The sequence below is a fragment of the Danio aesculapii genome, chromosome 13, assembly GCF_903798145.1.
Source record: "Danio aesculapii chromosome 13, fDanAes4.1, whole genome shotgun sequence".
NCBI classification, from domain to species: domain Eukaryota; kingdom Metazoa; phylum Chordata; class Actinopteri; order Cypriniformes; family Danionidae; genus Danio; species Danio aesculapii.
Genome location: NC_079447.1, coordinates 32,303,657 through 32,330,970, shown reverse-complemented (window position 1 = coordinate 32,330,970; position 27,314 = coordinate 32,303,657). Strand labels below are relative to the sequence as shown.

General features: G+C 36.9%; 1 protein-coding gene across 1 annotated transcript in view; it reads right to left on the bottom strand.

Moving 5' to 3' along the window:
* Positions 1-27,314, bottom strand: part of lrpprc (leucine-rich pentatricopeptide repeat containing) — a 116,147-nt gene that overhangs the window by 45,419 nt on the left and 43,414 nt on the right. The window contains exons 22-24 of the mRNA XM_056470505.1: positions 26,996-27,081; positions 14,074-14,281; positions 209-333 (exon numbers count right to left, since the gene is read on the bottom strand). Of these exons, the coding sequence (XP_056326480.1) occupies positions 209-333; positions 14,074-14,281; positions 26,996-27,081 (419 nt within the window). The remainder of the gene's footprint in view (positions 1-208; positions 334-14,073; positions 14,282-26,995; positions 27,082-27,314) is intronic.

Here is a 27,314-nt window from a genome sequence, read left to right as displayed (position 1 = left end):
GGTCTCACTGCCTTAACACTTCAGATCTACTCACCCCAAACAGACGAAACACTTAACCCCTCCACTAACCCTGACAGCGACACACACCATCCAAACCGCCATCATTCAGACTGCAAACCTGCCCTTCAGTGGGTGGCACTCTTCAAAATACACACTTTCTAATCTACGCACACACATGATGAAATGTGACTGATAGGCTTTTACACACCTTTCTGTAAGAGCACGGCATCTCCTTTCTCCACCAGGCTGCACATGAGGTCGTGGATTTTGGGCATCTGGTTGTATTGTTTATGGCACTCCACAACAGCATCGAATGCTCCCGCATGATCCCCGCTGCAGAAAAACACACGACAGCTTATAGCAAAACATGCGCCTGTGTCAAATCGTTCAGACTGTTGTTAATGTTAAAGCTTTTATCATGGTACAATTATAATGTGGTGTAAACATGTTGCAACTACAAACTAATTACAGAAAATGAAAAGTTAAACTTGATTGTTGTTTTTAATAACAACAAGTTAGCAGTTTCTATACTTTAAAGCAACTTTTTTTATGATTATTTATTTATTGCAGAACAAAGCCAGCATACATAGCTAGCAACAACTTTATACAAGCCAGGGTTTGCATTAAATAAAAATACATAAAGAAATTACAAATAATAATAATAATAATAATAATAAAGACAGTAAAATAATAATTGAATAACAATACACAAAAAAGAAAAGCTCTGGGGTGAGAATTAGCTAGTTATTATATAAGAAATTTTCTCAATAAAATTGGACCATGCTTTGATTGTATGGGGTTTAGCTCTGTTAATTCTTGCAGTGGAACGTTCTAACAGTGCAATATTTTTTAATTCAATAAGCCACATTTTATCCGCTGGGAATGAGGGTTCATGCCATATTTTAAATATAACTTTCTTGGCTGCAGTTAGTGCAGTACTTTAAAGCAACTTTGAAAAAAGAATAACAAAGATTTTCTTAAAAATACAATCAAAATTACACTGGTCACAAATGCTGTTAGTTATTAACCCTTTTCTTTCTTTCCACCTGTTTGTCTAAAAATGTAGAATGGCCATTATGTCTCAAAAATTATTAAAAACTCTCAAATAAAGCTGCACAATATATCATTTCAGCATTGATATCGCAAGGTGTAAATCCGTACTAGTCACATCGCAGGATCTGCAATGCTGAATCTGCAATGTTAAGACAACGCGATTTATAGAGTTACTGAAGAGTTTCACCATAAGAGAGTTAAAGTTTATCAACTGCATGTGTTTCTAAAGCATGTGACTGTGAGCATTTCAATCAAGTTTAAAACATTTGGGGACAAAGAAATCATGAAGATGTTATAAAGGTTACTTGTATGTAATTACTGATACAATGAAGACTCTACAGTGTTATTTTACATTTACACTGCAAAAAAAAGCTTTTCTTAGAAATTTTTAATTGTTTCTTGTCGAAATATCTAAATTGCAAACCGAAAACAAGAGTATTTTGCAAACCCCATTGGCAGATTATTTTAATGAAAAACTCACTTCATTTTGACTTATTATTTCTGAAAGTGAAAACAAAACACTTTTTATTTGATTTCGTTTTTTTTTTTTTTTAGATATTTGGACTAAAAACAAGACAAAAACTTCAGAATAGACTTCAGAATCGCAATACCAGATTTTTCCAATTCCGTGCAGCCCTACGGCTAAACATATGGACAATTTGAACAAACAACCAACTAAACAATAACACACAAATAATTATAATAAAAATTATATTCAAATATATATTTATGAGAGTTAAATGGCTTTGGAATTGTCTTAATGTATTAAAGCAAAAGAACACTGGTCACAAACTACAGTGATTTTCTTAAAATTGTGTTACTTTATGAATAAAACTAAATGAACCTTTAAATACATAAATAAAAATTCCATTTATATCATACATATAATATTTGATTATGAATTTACTTATTAACTTTATGAGAATAAACAATATTTGCTTAGTTAAGACACTCAAAGTTCACTGCAAAGAGAGAAAATTCATTTTACAGAACTACAGAATTTTTAAGGCCTACAACAAACAGCATGTATCAACTACAAGCTGCTTCCTGAGTTTGTGACATCACTAACTCAAAATTTTACATAAACCCTGCACCAGACTTGATGTTTCCTTCAACATGCTCTAGCTAGAGAACAAATCAGAACACACTGTTAGTTGACCAATCAGAGCCCATTGAGTATTTACAAGGCAAGAGTGTGAGAGAACCAGGATTATGGAAACAGTAGTGCAAATAAAAAATACAAATAAAATAGGTGATTGACCACCACTTTACGGAAGTCCAAGCAGCAGTTACTGCAGAATAAAGCCCAATAGGCAGTCGAGGGTGTTTGTATAAGCCTGAAGGGCTTTATCTTACAATAACAACTGCCTGGATGTTTTTTATGTCTCTTACTACTACACGAGTACCACAAAATGTAAAAATTAGACATGCCATCTGAGCAGTAATGGTTAAATAAATTTTTTTAACAGAAACTCAAACAGTTGATTCGAACAAACACTAACCTATGCATTATTCAGATGCAAAATGGCGCCAAATGGTGAAGATGAATAAAGGTACCCATTTAAGGCTCATACATACTGGGATGCTTTTTCTTCACGTTTTTGTCAGCGTTTTTCGAGACATTGCCTTGACATTAGATGACACTTAATGAACTTGCAAGTCATGAAAGAAAAGACGAATCCCATTTGCTACTCTCCACTACTACTGACATTATTGTAGTTGCTGTTGCATTTGTCATACAGCGTTTTTGTGCGAAAAAAAAGCAGCTACACATTCATCTTGCCTCAACTTCATCATTGAACGAAAGTGAAACTGGGATCACGCAGATGTTTTCCGCTTGAGCGCCTCTAAGTGGTGTTTACTGTAACTTTAGCAGCTCCGGGCATGAGAACAAAAGTGCTAATCTGGATGGTGGATGATGGGAGTTTGCGGCACGTCAAAACAAAAAACATGCATGAGGCCTTTCTTTAAAAATGAAGCTTTTATGCCTGGCGTTGCTGTGCACGATCAAATTAGCAGCCTTTGTTTAGTCATGAGGCGCTAAACGTCGTCGAAAAGCATAAGCAAAAAGCGTCCTTGTGTGAATGGGCCTTTATGCCTGTGTTTTAAGTTTCACCGGTCGTGATCTAGGAAGAACATGCATTGGAATGTTGCAACTGACCAATCAGAATTAAGCATTTCAGAGTGCTGTACAATAATATGTAATAACAGGGATAATTTTTGACTGCTAAACAATTATCGTTTGATAATGTCATATTTAATATTAAAGAATAATAACGGTCAAATGAGGCCAAAACGATGTTCACTGAAATAACATGCCAACAGGTAATTTCTATGTAGTAAACTTGCTCCTAACTCGTTCAACATCGATAAAATGTTACTGTCAGTAAAATGTAGTCATTTTATTGGGTTATATATATTTTAAAACAGTATAATTTAAGTTATTTAGTAACATTTAAAAAGTCTTATAAAATAACTGAACTACAATATAAAAACTTTTATAAAGCTACTGCATACAGTTTTGGTTTTGGCTAAGAATTTTCATTTCGGTGGATCTCTAGTAAATAACTAAAATCAATGGTCAAGTGCAACAATGCTCTTTAGCTTCCTGCATCTCGTGCCCTCCTCCTCCTCTTTCAGCTCTCGATGCCCTCCCTCACCCCCAACTGGGCCGCTTGGCAGAATATGGCAACAAAATTAGATCTACCCTGTCTCCATCTCTCGCATCTTCATCCCTCTTGCTCCGACAAAAAGCTCAGTGCCAGTGCTGACAGAGGCCTTACAGAGGCATGAAGCAAAGGAACAGAAAAGAAAAACAGCACTCCAATCACTCTATTGTGACTGCAGTGGCAGCCGTCAAGTGATTGGGTAATTACCCCGCCAATCACACAGAGGTCAAAACGGATAGGGCAGCGGCGGGGGAGGGGCGGGTGCAGAGGGAAAGTGAACTGCCGGGGTTTTAACAGGTGTAATTTCAGGAGTGTTTTCAACCCCAGAGATTATACAGTCCGGGAAGGGATATGTGCTTTACAGAGAGGTGACCTTGGAAGGTGGGTTGAATAGGTGGAGGGAGATGGTAAAAAAAAAATGCAGGCAGTGATTGAGCACTAACGAGACGCCATGCTGCTCTTAGGCAATCGCACTTAATTGGAATGAAGAGCGACAATATTATTCATCAAGCGGGAGTCAAGAGGCAATTCGAACCCATGATTGATGATTGCGCAATGCACTTGAGTGAGAATACAAGAGAGAGAATTTGGAAAGCATTTCATTTGATTAAGGCTGATGTTGAAGAGTGAATGGAGAGACGATGATCCGGTCAATGCTTTAATGCTTTTTTTTTCTTTTTTAACAGATTCTGTAACAAAGTACTAATAAAGCCTGTTTTGGGAGTTCTACATAAAACGTTATATATATAAAACGTTATATATATATATATATATATATATATATATATATATATGTGTGTGTGTGTGTGTGTGTGTGTGTGTGTGTGTGTGTGTGTGTGTGTGTGTTTGCAAAAATGTAACACTTAAAAAGAAAATTGTTAAAAAGTTGAATATTAAAGACAATTTTTTAACTGAATGTGATAAAATTAAGTCAACAGCTAATTAATTTATAAATAACATTTAGTTTATGTGCACAGACTCCATATTTCACTTCATAACATCTTAATGTGTCATCAGAAACCACAGGTACAACTTTTGTTTGGTATTTATATGTTTTTAGACTCTTGAAGTGTTGGTAGCACATCACAATGATGCGTAGTGCAAGCTCTGTAATTGGTCAGCTTGGTACTGGTAACAAGTGTGGGCGGTGCTCAGCGCTGCAAGCCTGAAACGGATGAGGTTTTTATACTTGCTGCATTCGCCGTTGTGATATTCTTTAAAACGACAGAGGGCGGTCAAAAGAAACCAACTGTAAAATCAGACGGATAAACAGAGAAGTAGGAAGTTTCCGGAACTACTGTACGTCATATCATAATATCGTTCAATATTTTTAAACTAATTATTTTTTATTGTTTTATTGTATTATAAGCATTTTTATAACCATTCAAGATTTTTTTTAAACAAACTTTGATGCATCACTTGCTTTTGTTCATATCTCGGACATACCTATTTCAATTTATTAAAATAAGAATGACAACAGAACATGAGTTTCTCTACAAATATATTTTTATTATCGCAAAAATAAAAGCAAAAAAGTGCACTTACTAAAAAATACAGATGTTTTTTAAATTTAGCTCGCTCCACAGTTCACACATTATTGTCTGGCTAGTTTCTGTCCTTTTCTTATGCTAAAAAGGCAATGATGGTCCAACATTACAGATCATTATCACCAATAGCCACCAAAAGCCTAGATAACAGGCCATCAGTATACTGTAAACCGATAGGTTTAAATATTCCTTCCCAGTTATCAAACAAATAATTCTGTGACTTCATTGTAGTTTTGTAACTATTAAATTGTTTTAAATTTAAAATTAAACAAAATACATCAGTGTAAATCTATGACTGGTGGGAAAACATATTTCTGTAATTGTGTATCTGGGTCTCCACTTTTGCCATGGCCTCTTTTTGTTTTAATAAACTTATCGCTGAGGTTTTTCCAAACTTTTTAACAAAAACTTTCTCCTTTCCCACTGCTGTTGTAATTTCTAGACAAGAATTATTGATGATCTAGTTATCTCTCTGATCACAGGTCATAAAGATGGCTGTACAGTCGTACTGTTTAAGACAAAATCTCTTCAAAGTGTTTCATATTCAACTCAATTCAGTTGCGGCGCCGTGCGCACTGTTCGCTCAAGTCTCAAAAAATGCTGTGTGCACCACCAGCCCAAATCATGCCGTGCGCACCCAAAGCAAACATCCGCAAACTCTGATGACGTCACATTCGCCGCGTGCACTCAAGCGGACGTGTCGAGTATAAACCAGACTTGATTGAGCGAGTGTTTACAAGTGTCAAGTCCTGTGAAGGAGCTCAAGATGGAAACTTTTGTTTTGCGTTTACCTTATGATTAAAGTTGTTGCACGTCCGCCAGTTCTCGCCTCTGAATGAGCGAGTTTTAGCTACTTCTAGCATTCAGAAAACACACAAAAAAAATTGACACAGAGGAACATAAAAACCTACTGCTAGCTAGCGTTTGGAACTGTTTTCGCAGAGCAACACAAACAGCATGCAAGGCAGGTATCGTGGGTCACGCCGATCACTCGATCAGCCTTAAGGGTGAGGAGTTTAACGTAGAATTTTACAAAATTACTTAAACCAAGTGATGTCTGTAAACAAGAGATTCCAGAGTATTTTATTTCTTTTTAATCTCTTTAATAACAATATAGCTACAATAATATAATTTGAAAAATATCTTTCAGACATTTTAAATAATTAAAAATGTATTAATTTAGTGCGATTATTTTTATAGTGTAATTCATTCCTTTCTATAGAAAGATGAATTTTCAGCATCATTACTCCAGTGTTCAGTGTCACATGATTCTCCAAAGGTAACATTGATCAGATTTCATGATTTTGTTTACATACAATGTAAAGGTCACTTTTGATCAATTAATTTATTTGATACTTTTAAATAATTTGTTTTATAAAAGTACCAACCGTAAACTTTCATATTTCACAGCAGAAAAGCGTATATATGTTAGGGGTGTCAAAATGAATTGTTTCTTTGATGCACAGCGATGCAGACATGGACAATTCGATATCGGTTTATTAATAGGTCGTCACCAGTTATTACGTACTGACGTCATTTATCTCATTTAAGCTATGTCGTGGTAGAATAGGTCTACTATTCGAACGAGGCGGGGGCGAGTTATTAAAATGATCCAACTACTTTAAAAGCAGACAACTGTGCACCATTCACTGCATGCAGAAGACACTATTTCACAGCTAGGGAGAAAATGAAAGCTCTATCTCTCTTTATCACTCTGTCAGCCTCTCCGTCTCACTCACTTTGGACCTTTGATCTACTGGCATGTTTGTAAGGTAACTTTTCCTCTCCTCTATCACTATCTTAAAGTGATACTTGTGGATCCTGACACGAGAGTGTCTGTAGAGCAAGTTTTCTCCATGGTGTCTATCATGGATCAGCTGTGATAGCTGTGCAATGTGCACTTTATTATATGCATATAGACTGTTACCGCGCATTCTTCAGTGTCCGTGTCACTCATCAGTGAACATCGCTGACAGTTTTAGAGTCAATCGCAGCCCTTTCTTTTGAGCTTGTGAACACAATGACCAATGGTAGGGCTGTAAGAACTTGCTCAACAACGCTAAAAAAGCAAGTGGAATAATATTTACATTGGTTTATTTGCTATAAATGCTCTTGTTGTCTTCTGTGAATGTATTCGAGTTTGGATTGAAACATTCAAAAAGAGTGTTTTCTTTGAGCAGGTTAAATTTAATGGTACAGTTCATACATTTGACTGCTTGTATTAAAGGACGAGATTGCAATAAAAATAATATTCTGTATAAATATAAATATATATATAAAAATAATAAAAATTCTTGTGTTGTGAAAAATATATATGTAACTGTGGAAAGCATCAATGCACCGTGATATCGAATTGGAGCGAATCAATGACATAATAATGGTAACCGAACCAAACCATGAGACCAGTGTAGGTTCACACTACTAATATAAGGCCAGCAAAACTAGCAAAATATAAATAGATAACCAAATTCTCCACCTGAAACTGGAGTATTCTCATATCATACCTAGGCCTGCACTGAAAATCAAAACTAAACTCACCACAACTTCTAAACATTTCCATGCACTGCAGAGGCCTGATGGCAGAACTCCATTTGAACATGATGTAAATGTCATTTAGAACCCCTCTTGAACATGATGTGACACAGATGTTCCTCTTCCCAGCCTCCCAAAGCATAACCAGCCTAAAACCAGAAGACTTCCTCACAATCCCCATCAATGTGAGATGAGTCGACCACAACGGCAATTACCCCACCCCCTTCTTCATAACCCAACCACCCCCTTTTCTCCACCCTCGCCTAACTAAAACCCCCCTCCCAAAAAAAAAAAAAAAAAGAATTAACCATGTTGAAGGCTTCATAATTTCCCCGGATACAATTTAGCTGTCAGTGGCGCTCAGGCTTACTGCAACATGTTCCTCTTAATGTCACTAACTTTGCATGTCAAGCACTTTCCAGCCAATTAAGTTGAAGGAGAATAAAAAAGCGAATGCGAGTGCTTTGCGCGAGGAACCTGAAGGATTAGACAAGAAAGCTAATTTCATCCACCCCTCGTCTGAACCTCCTCTTCTCGTGACACTCTCCCTACATCCCTGACTCCCATCTCTTTTGTTACTGAGATTGGCACCCCATGTTATCACCCTTTCCACTTTTAAAAGAGAAAGACTGCTTTTTTTATTTATTTATTTCTTCCTTTACGTTATAGTGTGTGCGTGTTGAGTCGTGAAGGGTTGTGATCAACTACAAAGCTACACGATATACGGTAATGATTTCTAAATGCAAACAGTTTTGATTTTATGCAAGTGACGCAGTTTAAAACAAACATCTGACATGTCTTTTTAGAGTTCCTGTCCCTCAAAGACATCCTTTCTGCCCCAAAAAAAAGTTCTGGCAATTCCCTTTGTTAGGCTCATTAGAGATGAAGGATACGGATCGGGAGCGGCGGCTGCTGTTTCATGGAGACGGGCTGACGGCTGTCAGAGTTAATCCCATAGAGAAGTGTTCATTAAGTCATTACGGTTGACATGCTGACGAGACACTGACACACACCGCTTTGTCCTCTTTAGCGCAGCCCAGGCCAGAAACGAGTGGAGAGAGAGATGGATGAGGCAGAACAGAGAAAGCGCAGGAGATGATAAAGGAGTCGTCTACAGACGAGGTGTCAGACTCATTTTAGGTTGAAGGCCAGATTGTTCTAAACATCACCTTATACTGATTGATTTTTTTTATGTACAGTATACACAAGCTTATGTAGTGCAGAGTGTCGTGTTATGCTTCTATACTCACCTACATTTGTAAAACTAAACAAATTTATGTTCTTTGAGTTGAAAAAAATAAATGAAAACATTGCTACACTGAGTCCCAATTCGACCCCTTAGCCCTTCCCCATACCCCTCGTTTTGCGCATTCACTTGAAGGGGTAGGGGTGTCCTAATTCTCTTTAGCTTGAAGGCTTAGGGCTCAGGGGAAGGGCTAGATAGCCCTCGATTTTTCAGGACCACTCTCGAAACCAAGGAGTATGAAAATTTCCCAGAATACACAAGCTACAATGGCAGCATAGCTGCACACGGAAGTAAGGAGATGCTCAAATTACTATTTTGGTCATTATTACAAATTTTTACAAACAAGCATATGTTTTAATACATTCATAACCACGTTCGTGGTTAACCGTCATGCGTAAAAAATAAATAAATAAATACGTCCATTCAGCTCACGGTCAAAAATACAAGCCACTCCCACTGTTTGCGCATTAAAAATTCCATTTCCATAAAATTCCATAAAAGAATAACGAACGCAGCTTCCGGTTCACAGGGACTTTAAGAATATTGTGGCTGAAAATTTGTGAAATAAAAATCAAATTGTGGGTTCAGGGAATTTTTACATCCCTAGGCTCTCTTCCAGAAGGATTTTAAAAAATATATTGCATTTGATGAATAAACATTGAAAAACATTGACAGCCAATTAAAACTTTTAAGACTTTGATTATTGAAAGTGTCAGATGCCAATACTACAATACTATACTAATATAGTACAGTATTGTACAATACTAAATTCACTACATTTACTACATTGGTGGACATAATGTAGCATTTTACCATTTTTAAATATATTTAGCAAAATTCAACCAATTTTTTCTAGCTCTGCAGGCATGCATAAATGTAATAGTTTACTGATGATCTGCACAGTACGTGCAAAATGTGACAACACATATGGCCCTGGAGCACAAACCCACCCATAAGTGTAATTTTTTTTTAAACTGAGATGTAAACATCTGAAAGTTAAATAAAAAAGCTTTCCATTGATGTATGGTTTGTTAGGATAGGACAATGTTAGGCATTTATTAGACTTTTAAAAATATTACACTTTTGAAAATATGGAATCTGAGGATTCAAAGAAATGAAAATGCTAAGAAAATTGACTTTAAAGTTATCTAAATTCTGCTTTTTGACCCATACAATGTATTTTTGGATATTTCAACAAATACAGTTCTGCAACTTAAGAACAGTTTTGTGGTCCAGGGTCCCACATTTTAATCTGGACCTGAGCTTTTCATAAGTGTCAACATATTTTCTATCTTTAACCAATGATTTTTAGAGAACTTTGCATTTAAATATGAGCACAGACGTCTATTAAATATCACAGAAATCAGACAGGTACTACAGAGCTCCTAAAAGAGGCCTATCCATGCAGGCCAGGCTACTGTGAGCTCTGAGGAAGTGTGGCTGCCAGTCTGACTGTATGTGTGTGTGATGTGATACGAACATTCACGGTTTATCAGAGTCTCTGCTGAGAGTCCCTCTGATCTCTCCGTATCTGCGCCTTAATGAACCTGAGCTAAATTGGAAACCTTATCGCTCACAAGGCAGCAATTAAAGCTTGCACGTGCCAGTGTGGTTGTGGCACTCGAGTGACAGAAAAACAAACAGTCTCTGAGGGGCACCCAGGAAGCCCGCATGTGTACGTGTGTGTGTGTGTTTGACTCCAGCGCTATCAGTGAAGGTGTATTGCCAACCTCAATATCCCACAGCGGGGAGGGGGAACGGCACTTACACAGCGCACCGCATGGCCCAGGCAAATCCAGTAATTAGCACAGGGTGCATAATTAACATGCAAATTAGTTGATCTGCTTAAAAGCCGCTCTTACAAATAGACCTGAACGAATCGGGCAGGGTGTGGAGGGGGTGGTTTGGGGTTGTCACAGGGGCCCAACTTGTGGAAGTTAATTCCTTTTCCCCAGTTGCTGCATTTTGCTATAAGTTAATGACAGATTATATGAAATGAACGGCGAGACAACAAGCTTAGGGAGGAGCAGAACTCTAGCCTTTACAATGTGACATTGTTATTAATGTTTGTTTTCAGATTGCATTCGTGTTGTTTCCAAACTTATCACTTAAAGAGGTCACACCATTTTTGGGAGGGGGGCTAAAATCCTCTAATGGCAATTAAAGTTACATGAATGAAAAACTGTAATAATTAAGTGTGGTTCCCTTGATTGGTTTAGTCCAGATAAAAAAGAAAGGGTGTATTCACACCAGAAACGTCTGTTAGTTCACTAACTTTGGTCTGGATCATACAGGATGCTCTTTTGTTTTTCCTTTTAATTTGGTCTAGTTTGTTTTTACACAGCCAAAACCACTCTCACTGGAAAGAGTGGCTGATGAAGATCGAGGTTGGATCATATTCACAGCTTTTTTAGATTTCATTTAGGCATTTCAGCCTTTATTATGATTGAACAGTGAAGGAGGTGACAGGATATGAAGTTAGAGAGAGAGGTAGATGTGATCCGATAAGGTCCGAGACTTGAATTTGGGATGCGCATGACAAAGTTGCACTATACAGGGTGGGCAACTTATATTGATACCCCTTAATAAAACAGGAATGGTTGGTGATATTATTGTCCTGTTTGTGGCACATTAGTATATGTGAGGGGGCTTGTAAATAACTCACAAAAGAATAGTTACGTTAAAACCATGCACACCATTGTTTTTTCTTGTGAAATTTCCAATAAGTTTATTAAGGTATATCCATATAAATGGCCCACCCTGTATTTTGGCACACTGATCACTAGGCTATTGGCGACACCATATTCAGACCTTAAATAAACTAGCAGAGTTTGCTTGGAAGCAGACCAAACTTATCTCTTTAGTGGGGACTCAGTTTGTTTGTTTGGTATGACCACAGTGCGATTGCTGTATTCGCACCTGGCCAAGAGATCCGCACTACACGAGGAAACAAACTAGTGCTTGATTAAACAGAACCAAATTAACCCGTTCTGAATGCACCCTAAATGATCAATTTGGTGCTGGTTCGCTTAGTGTTCACACTATCATTTTTAAGTCTAAACCTCATTACACAAAACCCACAAATCCTGCTTTTATAATGTCGTCGCCTTGGAATTATAAGGCTCTATCTGTGTGTTCTAAATGATTTTGAGATATTGAGCTTCAAAGTTTTTGCATGCCAATATGTGTGTAACAGTTCATAAACTAACATGACAGAGACCCTAAATGTACTCTAAATGTAACTTATCAAAATTCTCTTCAATTTGCAAATTCTTGCAACCTTCTAATCCTAAAATGTCATTTTTCACTTGGAATTTTAAGGTTCTGTCTGGCAGATCATTAATTGAAGCATTACAATTCAACAAATATAACCAGTCTGCTTATTAATTTGATTAAAAAGATATAAATTGGTGTTGTAACAATTTGTTCGAGAAAGTTACATTTTTGCTTTCTATAACATTTATTTAATGCTTTAGGATGAATATTTTTTTTCTTGTTCAAATTAAGCATACAAGGCTGTGCTAAATATTTTGTCCAGTGCAGCTGTTAATTTGATGTAATTATTATGGCCAAATTCATTGAATTATATGTCCCAGGAATTAAATTAAGTATTTGCCCTTCAAGGCTTAATGTCAAATTTAAAGACTTTAAAAGAAAACAGACAATGAACAAATAAGTTGTTTAAAAAACACTGGAAAATGTTTCACTGACTAAATATACACAAATAAAAATATTTCACATTTAATCTATTACATTTTTTAATAACTTTCTTTTTTTTTTCTTTTGCAACAATGTCAAATTTAACATTTTATCTAAAAATGCTTCTAAATCATCACATTTACACACATCTTTTCAGTTTCAGGTTTCTCTCAATTTTGTGTGGTGCAGCATTATTTGATCGACTCTGATTTTGTGTGTCCTCTTGGTCTTTCTCGCTGTCAACGGTGCAGTCCAGTGAAATGACAAGGAAAGGTGATCGTGATTGGTCCTCGTGTGTACATTCGAAAGCTGATTGGCTCACAGAAAGAACCTTAAAAAGCCAAGCCAAGTTCGACTTTGTAGATAAAACCTTTCTTGTTTTTTAAATAAAAAGTCTTAAAATGTAAACAACTTACACAAAAAAAAAACATCACAATGTAAATAAGTTGTCATTTAATAAGAATATGTGAATAATTCAATTTTGACAAAAATGTCAGAAAGAACCTTATTATTCTAAGGTGACGATGTGTATATGATAAAGTGTGTACTAAAAGCATGCAGTTTTTTTTTTTTACATTTAGCTTGATCTAATGTAGTTATTTTTGTTGAAGAAAAATGTATAATTTAATGTGTTAAAGACACACTTTAAGGACATAAATGAAGCAGATCTCACGCAACATTTGTGAGAATTACTACAGTAAGAACCTTTCTACAAAGATGAGTCACACACAATGTCGTCACAAAGTGCACGCACGCATACACGCACACGCCTGTCCACCCGCACACGTTTAACTTTGTTAAAACAAAGTTTTTGAATGGCAAATGTGAGGATACACGTCAATATCCACCGCTGTTTGGATATCCATTATGTTAATGTACAAAATAAACATGATTAAAGTCCACAACCCAGGATTGAAGCGTTTTTTTAATAATTGTACAATAAATTTATATTTTTACCATCTTTAACTTTAACTGATTTTAAAATGGAAGGGATTTGGATCTTATTTTAACATCAGGAAATTTAAAAACGAGACTCATTGAGTTTATATCACTCCAGTACCACTGTGAACATACTAAACCTGCACACAGGTCTGTTCAAACAGTTTACAAAAGATGATTTTCATCATATGTGCCCTTTAAGCACCTCTTTGGGTTCAAAACTAACCTGAATGTAACAGCAGAGTTAAAGCTGCTTAAAAATAAATGTCAGCCAATAAGTTCAAAAAATGAAATCCTTTAAGGATGTGCATAACTATAGGTGATACACGCAGGCGGTAACAGCTAAAAGTTTGGTAATTTCCTCAGTATACAGAGTTTATCAACTCACCTCTCCAGATAGCAAGTGACAAGGGGTGAGCAAAGACCACTGGATGTTTTGGCCAAACCCAAAGTGAAGATGGTCTCCTGGAGGCGTCGAATAGCATCAGCATCTCCTTTCATTGCAATTGAGTTCATTGTGAAGGAGAGAAAACCGATCAGGTTGTCCCTTAACATTATATCCTTTTCCTTCATCTCCTTCAGTATGTCTATCGCCTCTACAAAAAAACCAACAGAGAGAGAGAGAATGAGAAATAAACAAAAACATCAGCAATGGTCTAGCAAGGGTCAGACATTGACTAGCTAGGGAGTTAGTTTATCTAGAAAGAAAATTGTTATTAATCACTCACCCTTGTGTAATTCCAAACTCTTCAGACCTTTGTTTGTCTTCAGAACTAAACTTTAGGTACAAAGTAAAAACTTCCTCATCCTTGAAAGATAGTAAGGTTACTGATTTTTCAAAGTCCAGAAAATACCAAAAAAACATGTGTGTGTATATATATATATATATATATATATATATATATATATATATATATATATATATATATATATATATATATATATATATATGTATATGTATATATATATATATGTATATGTATATATATATATATGTATATGTATATATGTATATGTATATATGTATATGTATATATATATATATGCATGTATGTATGTATAATATATATATATATATATATATATATATATATATATATACACACACACACACACACACACACACACACATGTATGTATGTACATATATATATATATATATATATATATATATATATATTTCTACAGAGTACTTTACCCTTTTTCACTTTATACTTTTGTGCAGTATACTTCAGTGTCAGCATATTGTGCACTTTCACGAGCATTGTACACTGATATATACACCCTGGATGCTCTCTCGCTTCCTCTCTTTGAAATAAAGGACAAACGCATCATGGGTAATACAACAGAGGTACGACTATGTGCAACACATCAACACGTTCCCTATACTGACAAAGACGATGTTGAACAAAGTTGTTATTGTTCTTCAATGTACACAAAAGTATTCTTGTTGCTTCATAAAATTCAGATTAAAGAAATTGAAGGCATATGGAAGGTTTTGAGGATGCATTTTGGTAACCTTTCTGGACTTTGAACTAGTCGTGAACCTTGCTGTCTATGGAGAATGAGGGAGCTCTCAGACTTTATCATATATTAATATCACATCATATTAATATGCATGATAAACTATGGTCTTAGGGGTTTGAAACAAAGTAATTAATAACAATTTTAGTTATGGGGTTGACTCTACTTTAATCAACAACCAGTTCAATACTTGTCAACTTGTTTTTTTTTTGCAGTGGACTTATACAATCCTAAATTAAATTTTTAGACTTCATGAACCATAAAAGCTACTAGTTTTACAGTATACAACCCTCTATATGAAGTGGTTTCTTAACTGCAGGTTCATCCCAAGGTTTAACCATCTCGTTGACTGCTTCTCAGACTTGCAGAGATTATTTGTATATCTGTGAGCTTAGCCGTCCCCCGATGGGCCGGTGCCAGATGAGAGTGTGTGTGTGAGAGAGAGTGAGAGCTAGAGAGGGGAAGAGGTGATAAAAGCCCCCTTAGATAATTTCATGTGGGGAAAACAAACCGCTATTAAAACAACATTTTACACCCAGCGGGGATGCAAATGCTGCCGTATAATGCCAATTCGCCGCTAATTACTACTTGCAATTCTAAACGAGACTACAATTACCAAGGCCCCCACAATAGTAGGCTTTTTTTTCACGGTTCCCTGCGAAAGCATGTCGGGAAATTATAGGTGTGCGGCGAGTGCCCGGCGTGAACTCGACGGGCTCTGGTCGTGGATACGCCGCAACTCCGCTGCCGTAATGGAGGCTTTTTACTGGGCGATGCTCCCATCTGGCAGAGGGGCGAGGGTCCACCTTCACAGCTGCTCTGTCACCAAGCCAGATAATTAAGATGTGTTTACGCGCTGTTTAGAGGCTAGCTAATGGGCTGATACCGATAGGGCCTGTTTGCACTGGCGATACTAATCATCTAGAACCGAGAGAGAGCGACAGAGAGAGCGGATGAGGATACCATCGCAGCTGTGTGCATGTGGGAGTCAGTGTTGGCCACAGGCAGTCAGGCAAACTCCCAAATTCCCATGACTCACAGCGGCACTGCTGCTCATCTCCATTTCTTCATAGCACTTAATGAAAAAGAGCTCCTTTCTGCGCCATTAGCGAATCGCAAAAAGTGGCCATGCTTAAAGAAACAACATGGACTAAAAATGCTACTGAACTTCCAGAAATGTGCAAAAATTATGGTAAAAAATAATAATCACTTGATAATAGGACAACTAAATACAACAAAGATACTATCAGTACTTTTTTGAATGTTGTTCAATTGCCATAGATTAGACAATTAAAATGGATATAGAGTAATTTACAACATTATTGTTTTTTTCTTCACTTACAAAAGGAGGACATTGACTATTATGTGTGCATTTGACTTCTTTAAAGCACCAAGAAATAAAATACTGTGTGACACATGAGCACATATACATGATTTAAATAACTCTTTTTAATACTAGCAGGTAGGGCTCGATTAAAAATCAAGATATCATGTTTCATATCATTCAATATTGATAATTAATGAATTTTTTAAACACTATATTTAGGAAAATTTTGATTTTTTTAATTTAACCACTTTATTTTATTTAACAACATTACTAAGGCCAATAGTTTTAACAGTCAAAAACAAAAATATTTAAACAAAGTATCTAATCTCTTTATAATAAAATAATCAAGAGACTTGTTAAATTTGTTTGAAACTTGATAAATAAAATGTTACAACGTGGGTGCAATTGTAAAGTGTAAATGCTGAACAATCTGAGCAAACTTTAAGGTAGCTCAACATCTGTAAGGTGTGAACAATAATGATATAGTAAACCTCAAACTCTGTAAACAAAACAAATTATGATAATCAAATCTGAGTTTTCAAGTAAAGGAACCAACCATCATTATTCAAACACATACTGCAACATTACAAATTGTGAAGTTGAATGACTATATTACCCCCTATGCTAAAAAATCTTCCAGATGAGGAGCTAGTGGCTGGAATGAACAAGAAAAGAAACTAAAATGCCACTCTGGCAACATCCTCACATCCTTTTTTTTTGCAACCTCAGCACTGCTACCGTACGGCACTCATTTTACTGAGGGTTATTATTCTGACCTAAAGTTACAAGCGCGAGCGCGTGGATTCCTTCACCATTTTCTATGGCGTCTCTTGTAACTAGGTGACTATTTTCTCAGAGTATGACAAACGAAGAAACCATTGCTGCCGCTCTGATGCAAGTTTATGGAGGAAAGTAAAAAGCACTGCAGTGTTTGGGTGTGCTGTGTTTGTCTGAGGTAATTAGTCTGCCCTTATTACTGAAATGTGTATATCCATACAAAGTGTGAAGCAGATTGGTTTTACTTACATGAGCATTTCGCTCGTGGCACTTGGAAAAGTTTGAATGTTTTTCAACTACGTGCGGAAAATGCATGTGTGTTACGTGCGCGCTGCTTCCACACTATGTGCATGTTGCTCCCATGTGCGCGTCGTGCGCCTCCATTAAAAATGACAAACTGACAGCCTAAGCTTATTGGGATTGCCTCCAAGGCGCGCTCAGTAGCCACATTTTAATAAAACTATAGCACCACTTCATACCAAAACTTCTTATCAAACTTTTTTTAATATCAATATTGACAATAGTGTTCGGTCAATAAATACCTATATTGATTTTAATCGCCCAGCATTACTAGCAGGCACATGATACTTTATTTTTGCAATTTACCCATGTACCAGAATCTCAGCAAGATTTTAATGACTCTAAACTGCACTGCCCTCTAAAAGTCACAATGAAAGAAAGCTCACAAAGAACAGATTTGCCACAAATAAATACCAACATGTAGAAGGCGGGCGTCACAGTCAGTTGACATTTCTGTGTGGAGTTTGCATGTTCTCCCCGTGTTCGCGTGGGTTTCCTCCGGATGCTCCGGTTTCCCCAACGTCCAAAGACATGCGGTATAGGTGGATTAAATAAGCTAAATTGGCCTTAGTGTATGTGTGTGAATGCACGAGTGTATGGGTGCTTCCCAGTGTTGGGTTGTGGCTGAAAGGGAATCTGCTGCGTAAAACATGCTGGATAAGTTGGCGGTTCATTCCACTGTGGCGACCCCTGATTAATAAAGGGACTAAGCCGATAAAAGAAAATGAACGAATAAATGTAGAAGGTGTTTTGTGTCATTTACACAAGTACTTAACACCACAATGCTATCACACAATTCAACTTAAGTTTATTTGTGCAGCGCTTTTCACAATAATTATTGTTTACAGAAGGTGCACATTATTGCATTACAATCAAATTTGGAAAAGTCAAGGTTATTAGTTTAACAACTTTAAAGTAATATCATAAACATTTTAATCAGCAACCCTGGATGTAGGGCTGCACAATATATCATTTCAGCATCGATATCACAATGTGATCATTCGCGAGTATACGCATTGATGAGTCTGAATTATAACTGATAATTCCGCAAGTGTTTATTTAAGGCCTGTGACTGTCTGAGGGTTTTAAAAGCATTCAGGCATAAGAAATCGTACTGTTTGAAACTTGAAAAATTAATAACAATTAATTTTATTGAATAGTTTATAAAACGAAGACTATGCAATACTATTTTACATTTGATTGTTCAATTATTGTATAACTGAAGACAGCTTGACTCCTCGGAAAACAATAAAATGCTCTTTATTTCATTTACATCTTTTTCTTTATCAAATTTATCTATGCTTGTAAGTTGTTTATTATATTGTGTGAATTACCTTTCAGAATCATCCCAGTCAATCTAAAACTTATATATTCTTTCCAAATAGTTTTTGTCATCTAGTGAAATTGTATTCGTATTGCAATAAATATCGCAGAATAAAAAAATCTCACAATATTCGATTTTTCCAATATTGTGCAGCCCTAACTGGATGGATCATAAAACTCCAATATATAACTGATGAGAAATAAAAACAAACCTAGTACTTTCAACAAAAAAAGTGAAGTCATTTTTGTCCTCGTTAATGTATTATTCACTGTATATAGTAAAAAATATCATTAACAATAATACTGAACATTTTTTACAGTATTTCTCTTTTTTCAGTACAAATGATTCTATACAGTTGCATATTTAACTAAAGATTAAAAAAAAAAAACATTCACCTTAATGCAACAATTATTCCTACAATGTTTTGACAATAACAAGGACCTCAAGCATGGAGAGTCATGGTATGCATATGGAAATATACAATGTAGGCCGACCTACGGCAACACAGTTCACTTCAGTCTTTACACACACACACTCAAAACAGAGACAGCCAGCTTGTTTTAGCCCACAAATTCCAATCCGTCACTTCATCACCCTGCAATTTTTGTCCTGTTGTTATGCAAATCTAGCGCCGCGCTCCGTACTGTCAGGAAAAGTGATGAGCCAAAAGGAACAGAGAAGCGGGGAACAGGAGGTTCAGCAGGGTCATGCTGAGTTTTTAAGAGGCTGCTTTTGTATGATAAAGCTCCGTTCACTTATCTACTCAGTCACGCTGTTATTCGGGCACAGATCTCATCCTTTACTGCTTTTTTGTAATTTTTGAGGATTGTTTTATCAAGATCCCAGCAGTCAGCCCATTTAAATAGAGGCTTGTCATTTAAGGAGCGCTCTTGTCTAAAAAGTGCCACATGTTATGTGTTAACAGCTGGATATGAATTGAAGCAATGGAGGTTAAGTGGATCGCCGGAGGGCGTCGTGACAGCGATACCCACGAGGGGATTAGAACTAACAACCTCTTGATTCTTGGGCCGTCGCTCTAGGCACTCAACCATGTACTTTCCTTATGGCCCAGGGCTTTACAAGCATTGTTGTATAGCGGCACACTGATGTAGGAAAACATTAAGTCAAATAAAAGAAGGCTATGTGTTAAACCTGGATGAAAGGAATGCAAAAAGGGATGTGTTTGCTTGCATTACTTTTCAGTGCACTATTGAAGTGCTTGCCAATCAAAAGCCTTTTTTGCGAATCCTATTGATTTTCACTACAGTGAAATTGACCCAAAACAATTGATCAAAACAAATATTTCTAGACTGATCTATCAGGAGGTTGAGTGAAGGTATGAATCAGTCATGATTCAAGTTATTGCAGGAAAAAAAAAAAGTTACAGACTTAAAATCCTGAGATCAACAATTAAAGAAGAAAGCCCCCATTCTCATAACAGAACTATGTAAACGAATGAAAGTTTTACAATTTAGATATTTCAAACTGTATATAGTAACTGTAAACTGTGTGTGTGTGTGTGTGTGTGTGTGTGTGTGTGTGTGTGTGCATACATATATAGACATCCCAAATAAGTGGACACTAATTTAGCTTAAGCAACATCACTAACGCGTCAGGAATAAGACACTTAGGCATGTAAATTCCCTAGATTGTTCAGTGTGTTTCGCCTGTGAAACACACTATCTAGTATCTTGAATGTTTGCCGTTAACTATTTTTGACCAATTTAATATTACAACATCAAACCTGACAGATGCATTATAAAGTATGTGAGTGTGATTGCAGTGTTGCCATATCCATTTATTTACAATGTATTTGGGCTTTGTATTCAGGCAGTGCTTGTAAATCTTTCAACTGTATTACAGTCATTAAAAGGGTCAGATCCACATCCACATAACGATATGTTCAGTGCTTCCCTCAGATTTGAAATATACTTGCGGTGGTAGCCGGATTGAAACATGCCATTTACCCATATCACATAAATAGTTAACTATATGTGACAGACAAAAAACATAATACATTTTTAACAATCATTTTATTCATGACACCGTTATGCACTCTTTTTTGTACTTTAACCCATTAAAATTGCTGAAATTAAAAAAGAAATCCACCATTTCTCTTTTATGATATTCAGGAGCCATGTGCACCCACTGACAGGTCAAATCTGCTTCTCTCTCTTTCAATAGTAATGACAGAAAGGGGAATAAAAATGACGATAATTGCAAGATTACAATGTGTAGATTTTTTAAATAAGGCAAATGCATTGATTAATGCACACTAATGGTGTGCATATATTTTGCAGCCTGTTTAGACAAGTCTTTTCGCTCTCTCTGAGTATTTGTCAAAGTTTTTCTCAGTCGTTTAGATTAAAGAATGAACTTTTTAATGTTTCTCTCATTCTCCTGTAAAAATGCATACGATTAACAACAGCTTTAGAAAACAAAAGCTGAATCCTGGACATTTTAGGAAATTTAGAAACTAATTTTTTGAGTCCCAAAAAGGCGCTTGTTTGGTTATATTGGGCAGATATTAAAAACAAAAAGTGTAAAAGGATGATAAAAATAGTAAAAAATAAATAAATCAAAAGTGTCGCTAAATATAATTAGGTGGCTGTTAATACACATGGGTGGCCCGCCCAAGTAAAGTCTATGTGTAGGAAGCACAGATGTTGGTATTTTTAATATATAAAAAATTTGGATTTTTCTCTGTTTATAATGCACTTTTTCCAGATAAATGAAGATAAGCATCTAAAAATGAAGATAAATCGCTCACGCTATTAGTAAGTTATTAAAAGTTGGTACAATTCAGTATAAAATGTAAAAACACAAATTGGTAAAGTTCTACACAACACCTTTCTTTGGGTTAACATCAGAGCGAGGCACGCCGATTCAGCATGTAGAATCGACGTCAGGCCGTCCGCGAAAGAGAGCACTCTGATTGGTTGTTCAGCAACAAATTAGAGCCGGAGAACAAGAACTAAAATGATGAAACTCAAGGCGGAACGCAAAGAAGCTAGCTGTAATTTTGGGCTTTAAAGCCTTAATTCATATAAAAGCGATTTAAGATTTTTTTAAGACTCGTGAAAATCTTGAGTTTGTCATGCAGGTTTCCCAACTCAAGTAAAGCTATTCTTTATACATCTCAATGCTGTTTCCATTGGGTAATATGGTCATTTTTGTGTCAAAGTTGTTGTCAGACCCATACTATGACAGAGGAACTGTTGAATAACACCTTATCTCACGTGCACTCCTCTTCATTATGTGCTAGCCACGGTTTGACACAGTCTAAAATATTATTCAGAGCTCACTTAACAAATGCTCAGTTGGCTAATTTCTTAACTGAAAGGAGCTCTGCTTGTAACTCTTGCAAACATTCACCTGCAGACCATCTGCATGTGTTTTGGATATGCCCACAACTGGCAACTTTTTGGTGAGGTTTTTTTGATACATTCAATAATGCTCTCAAACCAATATAGACCCTGATCCTTTGCTAGCCCTCTTTGGAGTATCTTTCAGACTTGATCTGACAGTCCGTGACAGCAAGGTTGTTGCTTTTACTAAAATTCTAGCAGGAGTGCCAAACTTCTCAAGTGGAAACACACTTCCATTCTACACATGACAAGTGGATACATGACATTTTCTCTGTATCAGACTTGAAAAGCTAAGACGCTTACTCTCCGGCACACTCAATTCCTTTTATAAAACTTGGCATCCCTTTCTGTACTGTAACAAAGGCCTGCTTCTGGCAGCTTGTAACATTTACCATTTTATTAAAATGTATTTTATTGATTGATTGATAATTAATTTGTTGGGGGTTTTTATCTGAATGCAGTTATTCTCTAATGTAATGGTTAAGTACATCTAACGAACTTAATTTGAGATTTATGCATTTCCTTTATTTTTCTTGCTTTGTTAATGGAGTTAATGAATGATAGGTTAGGGCAGGGGTCACCGATCTCGGTCCTGGAGGGGCGGTGTCCCTGCGGGGTTTAGCTCCAACTTGCCTCAACACACCTGCCTGGATGTTTCAAGTATACCTAGTAAGACCTTGATTAGGTTGTTTAGGTGTGTTTGATTAGGGTTGGAGCTAAAATCTGCAGGACACCGGCCCTCCAGGAACAAGTTTGGTGACCCCTGGGTTAGGGGATAGGATTAACAATGGACAATATCTTACTGTTTACCTCTCTCAATAATGAACTTGTCTTGTCACACAAAAGCTCATTAAAAAAGGATTTTTAAAAAAATTGTTGTCAGACCTTAAGTAATAGAAATTACAGGGTTCCCATGCTTTCATTGACACCAGATTCAAGGACTTTCTAGGAATTTAACGCACCATTCATTTTAAAGAGCCCCTATTTTGCAATATAAAAGGTCATATTTACGTTTTGGGGGTCTCCAACAACAGGCTGATATGCATGCAAGGTCAAAAAACACTTTTATTGTCTTATAATCTGCATTTATTTTTACCTAATTATCCCAACGACTCCCATTTGATTCGTTTAGCGATTCATTTGTTCCCAAACCCCTCCTTTGATTGAGGCTAATCTGCTGTGATTGGTTCAACGGCCCATCTGTTGTGATCGGTTGACTGAGTTCAGCGCGAGACCGAGAGAAACGCCCACCATGGCTATGAACAAGCAGAGAGTATGTGAGAGCCCAATGCAGAAATGCAATAAAGCAATGCAGTTTAACACCAGCATATCACTCTACTCTTAAAGCTAACCCTAAGTAATAACAACGACACATATTCAGTATTAATCCACACAGTGGCAAAAAATGAACTATTTTGAAAATTGACCGCACCACGTGTGTGCAGGAACAGCTGATGGTGAAAGTATTAAAAATATCACTGAATTCTAATGTTTAGGTATCACGTTGGACTCAAACCTTAATTTTAAAACTCATATTAAAAAACTTGCTACCACACTGAGATTCAATCTAAGAAATTTTATACATATCAGAGACTCTGACTTATGAGGCCTCAGGTATGTATTTAAATACTATGCTTGTTCCACATTTGTTGTACTGTATAACAAGCTGGTCTCAGGCATGTCAATCATCTTTAACACTGTTGGAATCATTATATAAGAGAGCACTTAAAAATACATGATAAAAAGCCTCGGTTGTACCATCACAGCAATATCTTTAAAAAAACAATCTCTAAAGTTTTGATAGTATTATTAAATATTCCAATATTTGTTTTGTTTTTTAAATTATTCAGAATCTTTCTGCTCCATCGTAAAAAAAAAAAAAAAAAAGTCAATTCCAAATTTGAGAAAGCATCGCGAATGACATGTTCTATTGTAAGAGGGGAATGTATGGACGAATTACCATGTTTTAAACATTCATAATGCGCGTGCAGCGAGGTTGCAGAAAAAAAAACATGAGCGCCAGCATTTACAGCGAGGGAATGACAACCGATGCGGTACAAAGTTTGTTGTTGTCTTAGAAATAAGTTATATTGATTACATTTATACATATTATTTACATAATGCTTTCAGCGTATTATAACAGCTCGTCACCCAGTGATAAGCACAGTTATTTGGCAAAATGAACGTTAAAGTGAGCGGCACTCGTCTGACAGGACCATTTGCGATAGCACCCTCCCAATGGATATTGGATAAGACGAAATGGCCAAGCATCCAGCTCAAAATATACAATCTCATTGAACTCAAAGTGTTTTTACAGGAGAGAAGTTAAAGGCCTACAAGTCTTTGGATGCCAACAATTTTGTTCTGCATGGTCATGTGCAAGAAATAATGTTCCAAATTCAAAACTTTGTAGTGCTAAAAACCGAGGCTCTGCCTAGCCAAAGGCAAGGAAAGACAACGGAGCTATACAAGGCCTGGGTAATCATCAACAAGCAAAACAACTGCATTCTGACAGCGGACTGCATCTGTACGGCAGGGTATGTGAACTCACATGTTTACATTTCATTCTTAGCATTCAGTGTCCGTGGATTAATTAACCATATTTAACTATTTCTGCTGAAATCACTGCTGCGATCAAAAACGAGTAATGTGTATGATTCAGCATAGCGTGAACTTACCTCATATGAAGAACTGCAGAGTCGAGCATATTTAATTAGGCCGTCATTCTATTCAGCTCCCTTTTAGCCAAAGATGTCTGCGGTTGGCATTAAAAGCAGTGTGGTGTACGGTAAAAGATAAGTTTTCGAATTTGGCATCCTACCACACAACACGACATGTTTACTATTGCAATCGGGAACCCGTGTGATGTCATGTGTGACGTAGGTTGGTAATTCCTCAATTATACCTAGACGCAAGACCTCTTTTGGTCAATCTTTTTTTATTTATAAAGCCACAAATGTATGGAATTCTCTCCCAACAGAAACAATCACATGTACAAATTATCAGATGTTTTCCCGCCTGACTAGAAGGTGGTTTTTGTCAAATCAAATTTGTACATACTGAGTGAGATGTTTCTGATTTGTCAGTGTTTTAGTTTATATGCTATTATGCATTATTAAGGATATTATTGTTTTCATTTTTACCTGTCCAGGGACTGCAGGTGGAAAATAGCAATCCTGCTACAACCTGGCACAATGCATACTTCCTTTTTGAGGTTAATGTATTTTTTTTGCATGTCCCTGGTAAATAAATAATATCATTCATTCATTCATTCATTCAAGAAGTTTGGGAACCCTAAATAAGGCAAAAAAGATGCACACATACAAGGCCACAACTTTTGCACAACACTAACAGGAACAACTTGCTGATGAACATGTCCTGAGGTTGCAGATGACCAACCAAAATGGGGTGTCTGAGCCCCAAATGAAGCCCCTTAGACCACTCAGGTCATATGGAGAGCATGGTTCACACATCGCTGGACAACAAACAGCAACAGAGCTGAACTTCAGCCATATGAGAATGTTCTGTGACAGCAGCAGACAGCTCAAATTCTTCTCTTCTGACAGAACCACTAATCACACCCAATCAGCCGCCGGTGGGAAATGGGCCCGAATGGAAATCGAGCAGCGGAGCATCCCCGGCCCGCTGCCTGATACCACACACAACTGAGGTAAACAAATATCACACAGCCCATTAATCCTCCAGCTCATTCTGCGGCCTTCTGCCAGCCCGTGAACCGACTTTTACGGACTCGGTAACAAATGTGAGGACTTGAGCGAAGACGAAAGGAAAAAAAAAAAAAAAGTAGATGGAGGAAGGAACAAGAGGCGTTTCAAATAAAAACAAGGCCATTAAAAGCCAGGCAGCCGGTTACGTTACGGTGCCACGAGTCATGATCTTCAAGCGGATCGTGTGGCGGCGCTGATGCAGGCAGGACGGGGCGCTGAGGTGTGTTAATGTGAATGACAAGCTCCGAGCGAGGCTAATGGCCACCAGCTCGCTCTGATGGACACACATATATACATACACACACACACACAGTTCGCTCATCACACTTTCGCCTGAATTCACATGCAAATGTGCGTGTGTGAAATACTCAAGCACTTTCCCCGACATGATATGCCATTAGTATCAGGACGGATTTCGGTAATTCTGTTAAAGTGCAGCCGGTCCTGTAATTTTCCCTCGCTCGGTGACAGGATGAGTCCGAGCGAGAGGGTGGGGGCAGCAAAAGAGTGACACGCATCGTGAAAAGAGAGACAGAGCGTGTATTTTCACCATCACTGTGTGCACAAAGCAAACAGGAAACACTTTTATTGTAATTGCGTCTTGCATAGGCATGGAGAAATCCACCGTGGAATTCAGATAATGGCTGATTAATGTGCCTGCGTGGATGGACAGGTGTCTCGGACCAGCAGAGATAGGTATTCCATGGCCGTGTCTGAATCGCCACGCTGCCTTTAAGTAACTAATTAAGCGAGTGGCAAGCTTTTGATAGTGAAGTAATACAAAAAATCTCATTGGTACTTTGACATCCTAAGTGGTTTCAAATGTGAGAGAAGGAACACCTAATGTGACAGCCCACATTATTTGTGACAAACTAAACTAAATTATTTCATTAATCCTAGACGGTTGAAAATAAGAGGGCGTCTGCAATCATTTCAGCTAAAGATTTCAGATGGACACTAACCTTCCAGTTTGCCATGTTTTGATAGCACTCGGACCAAGGCGATGTACTTTTGAGCATCCAGCGCCACCTCAGAGTCCTTGCGAGCCCTTAAATGTTCAAAAAACAAAGAGATAAACAGTAAACAGGTTGGAAAATGAATTAAGTGGAATTCTATGTACTACTAATGTTTTAGTATCGAAAGGGATAGTTCACCAGAAAATAGAATTCTGTCATTATTTGCTCGCACTCTCATGATGTCCAAAACTCTTATGACTACTAATTTATGCAATAAAATTGTCTTTAAACTTGCACAGACTGACTGTTTTACTTCACAAGTTTA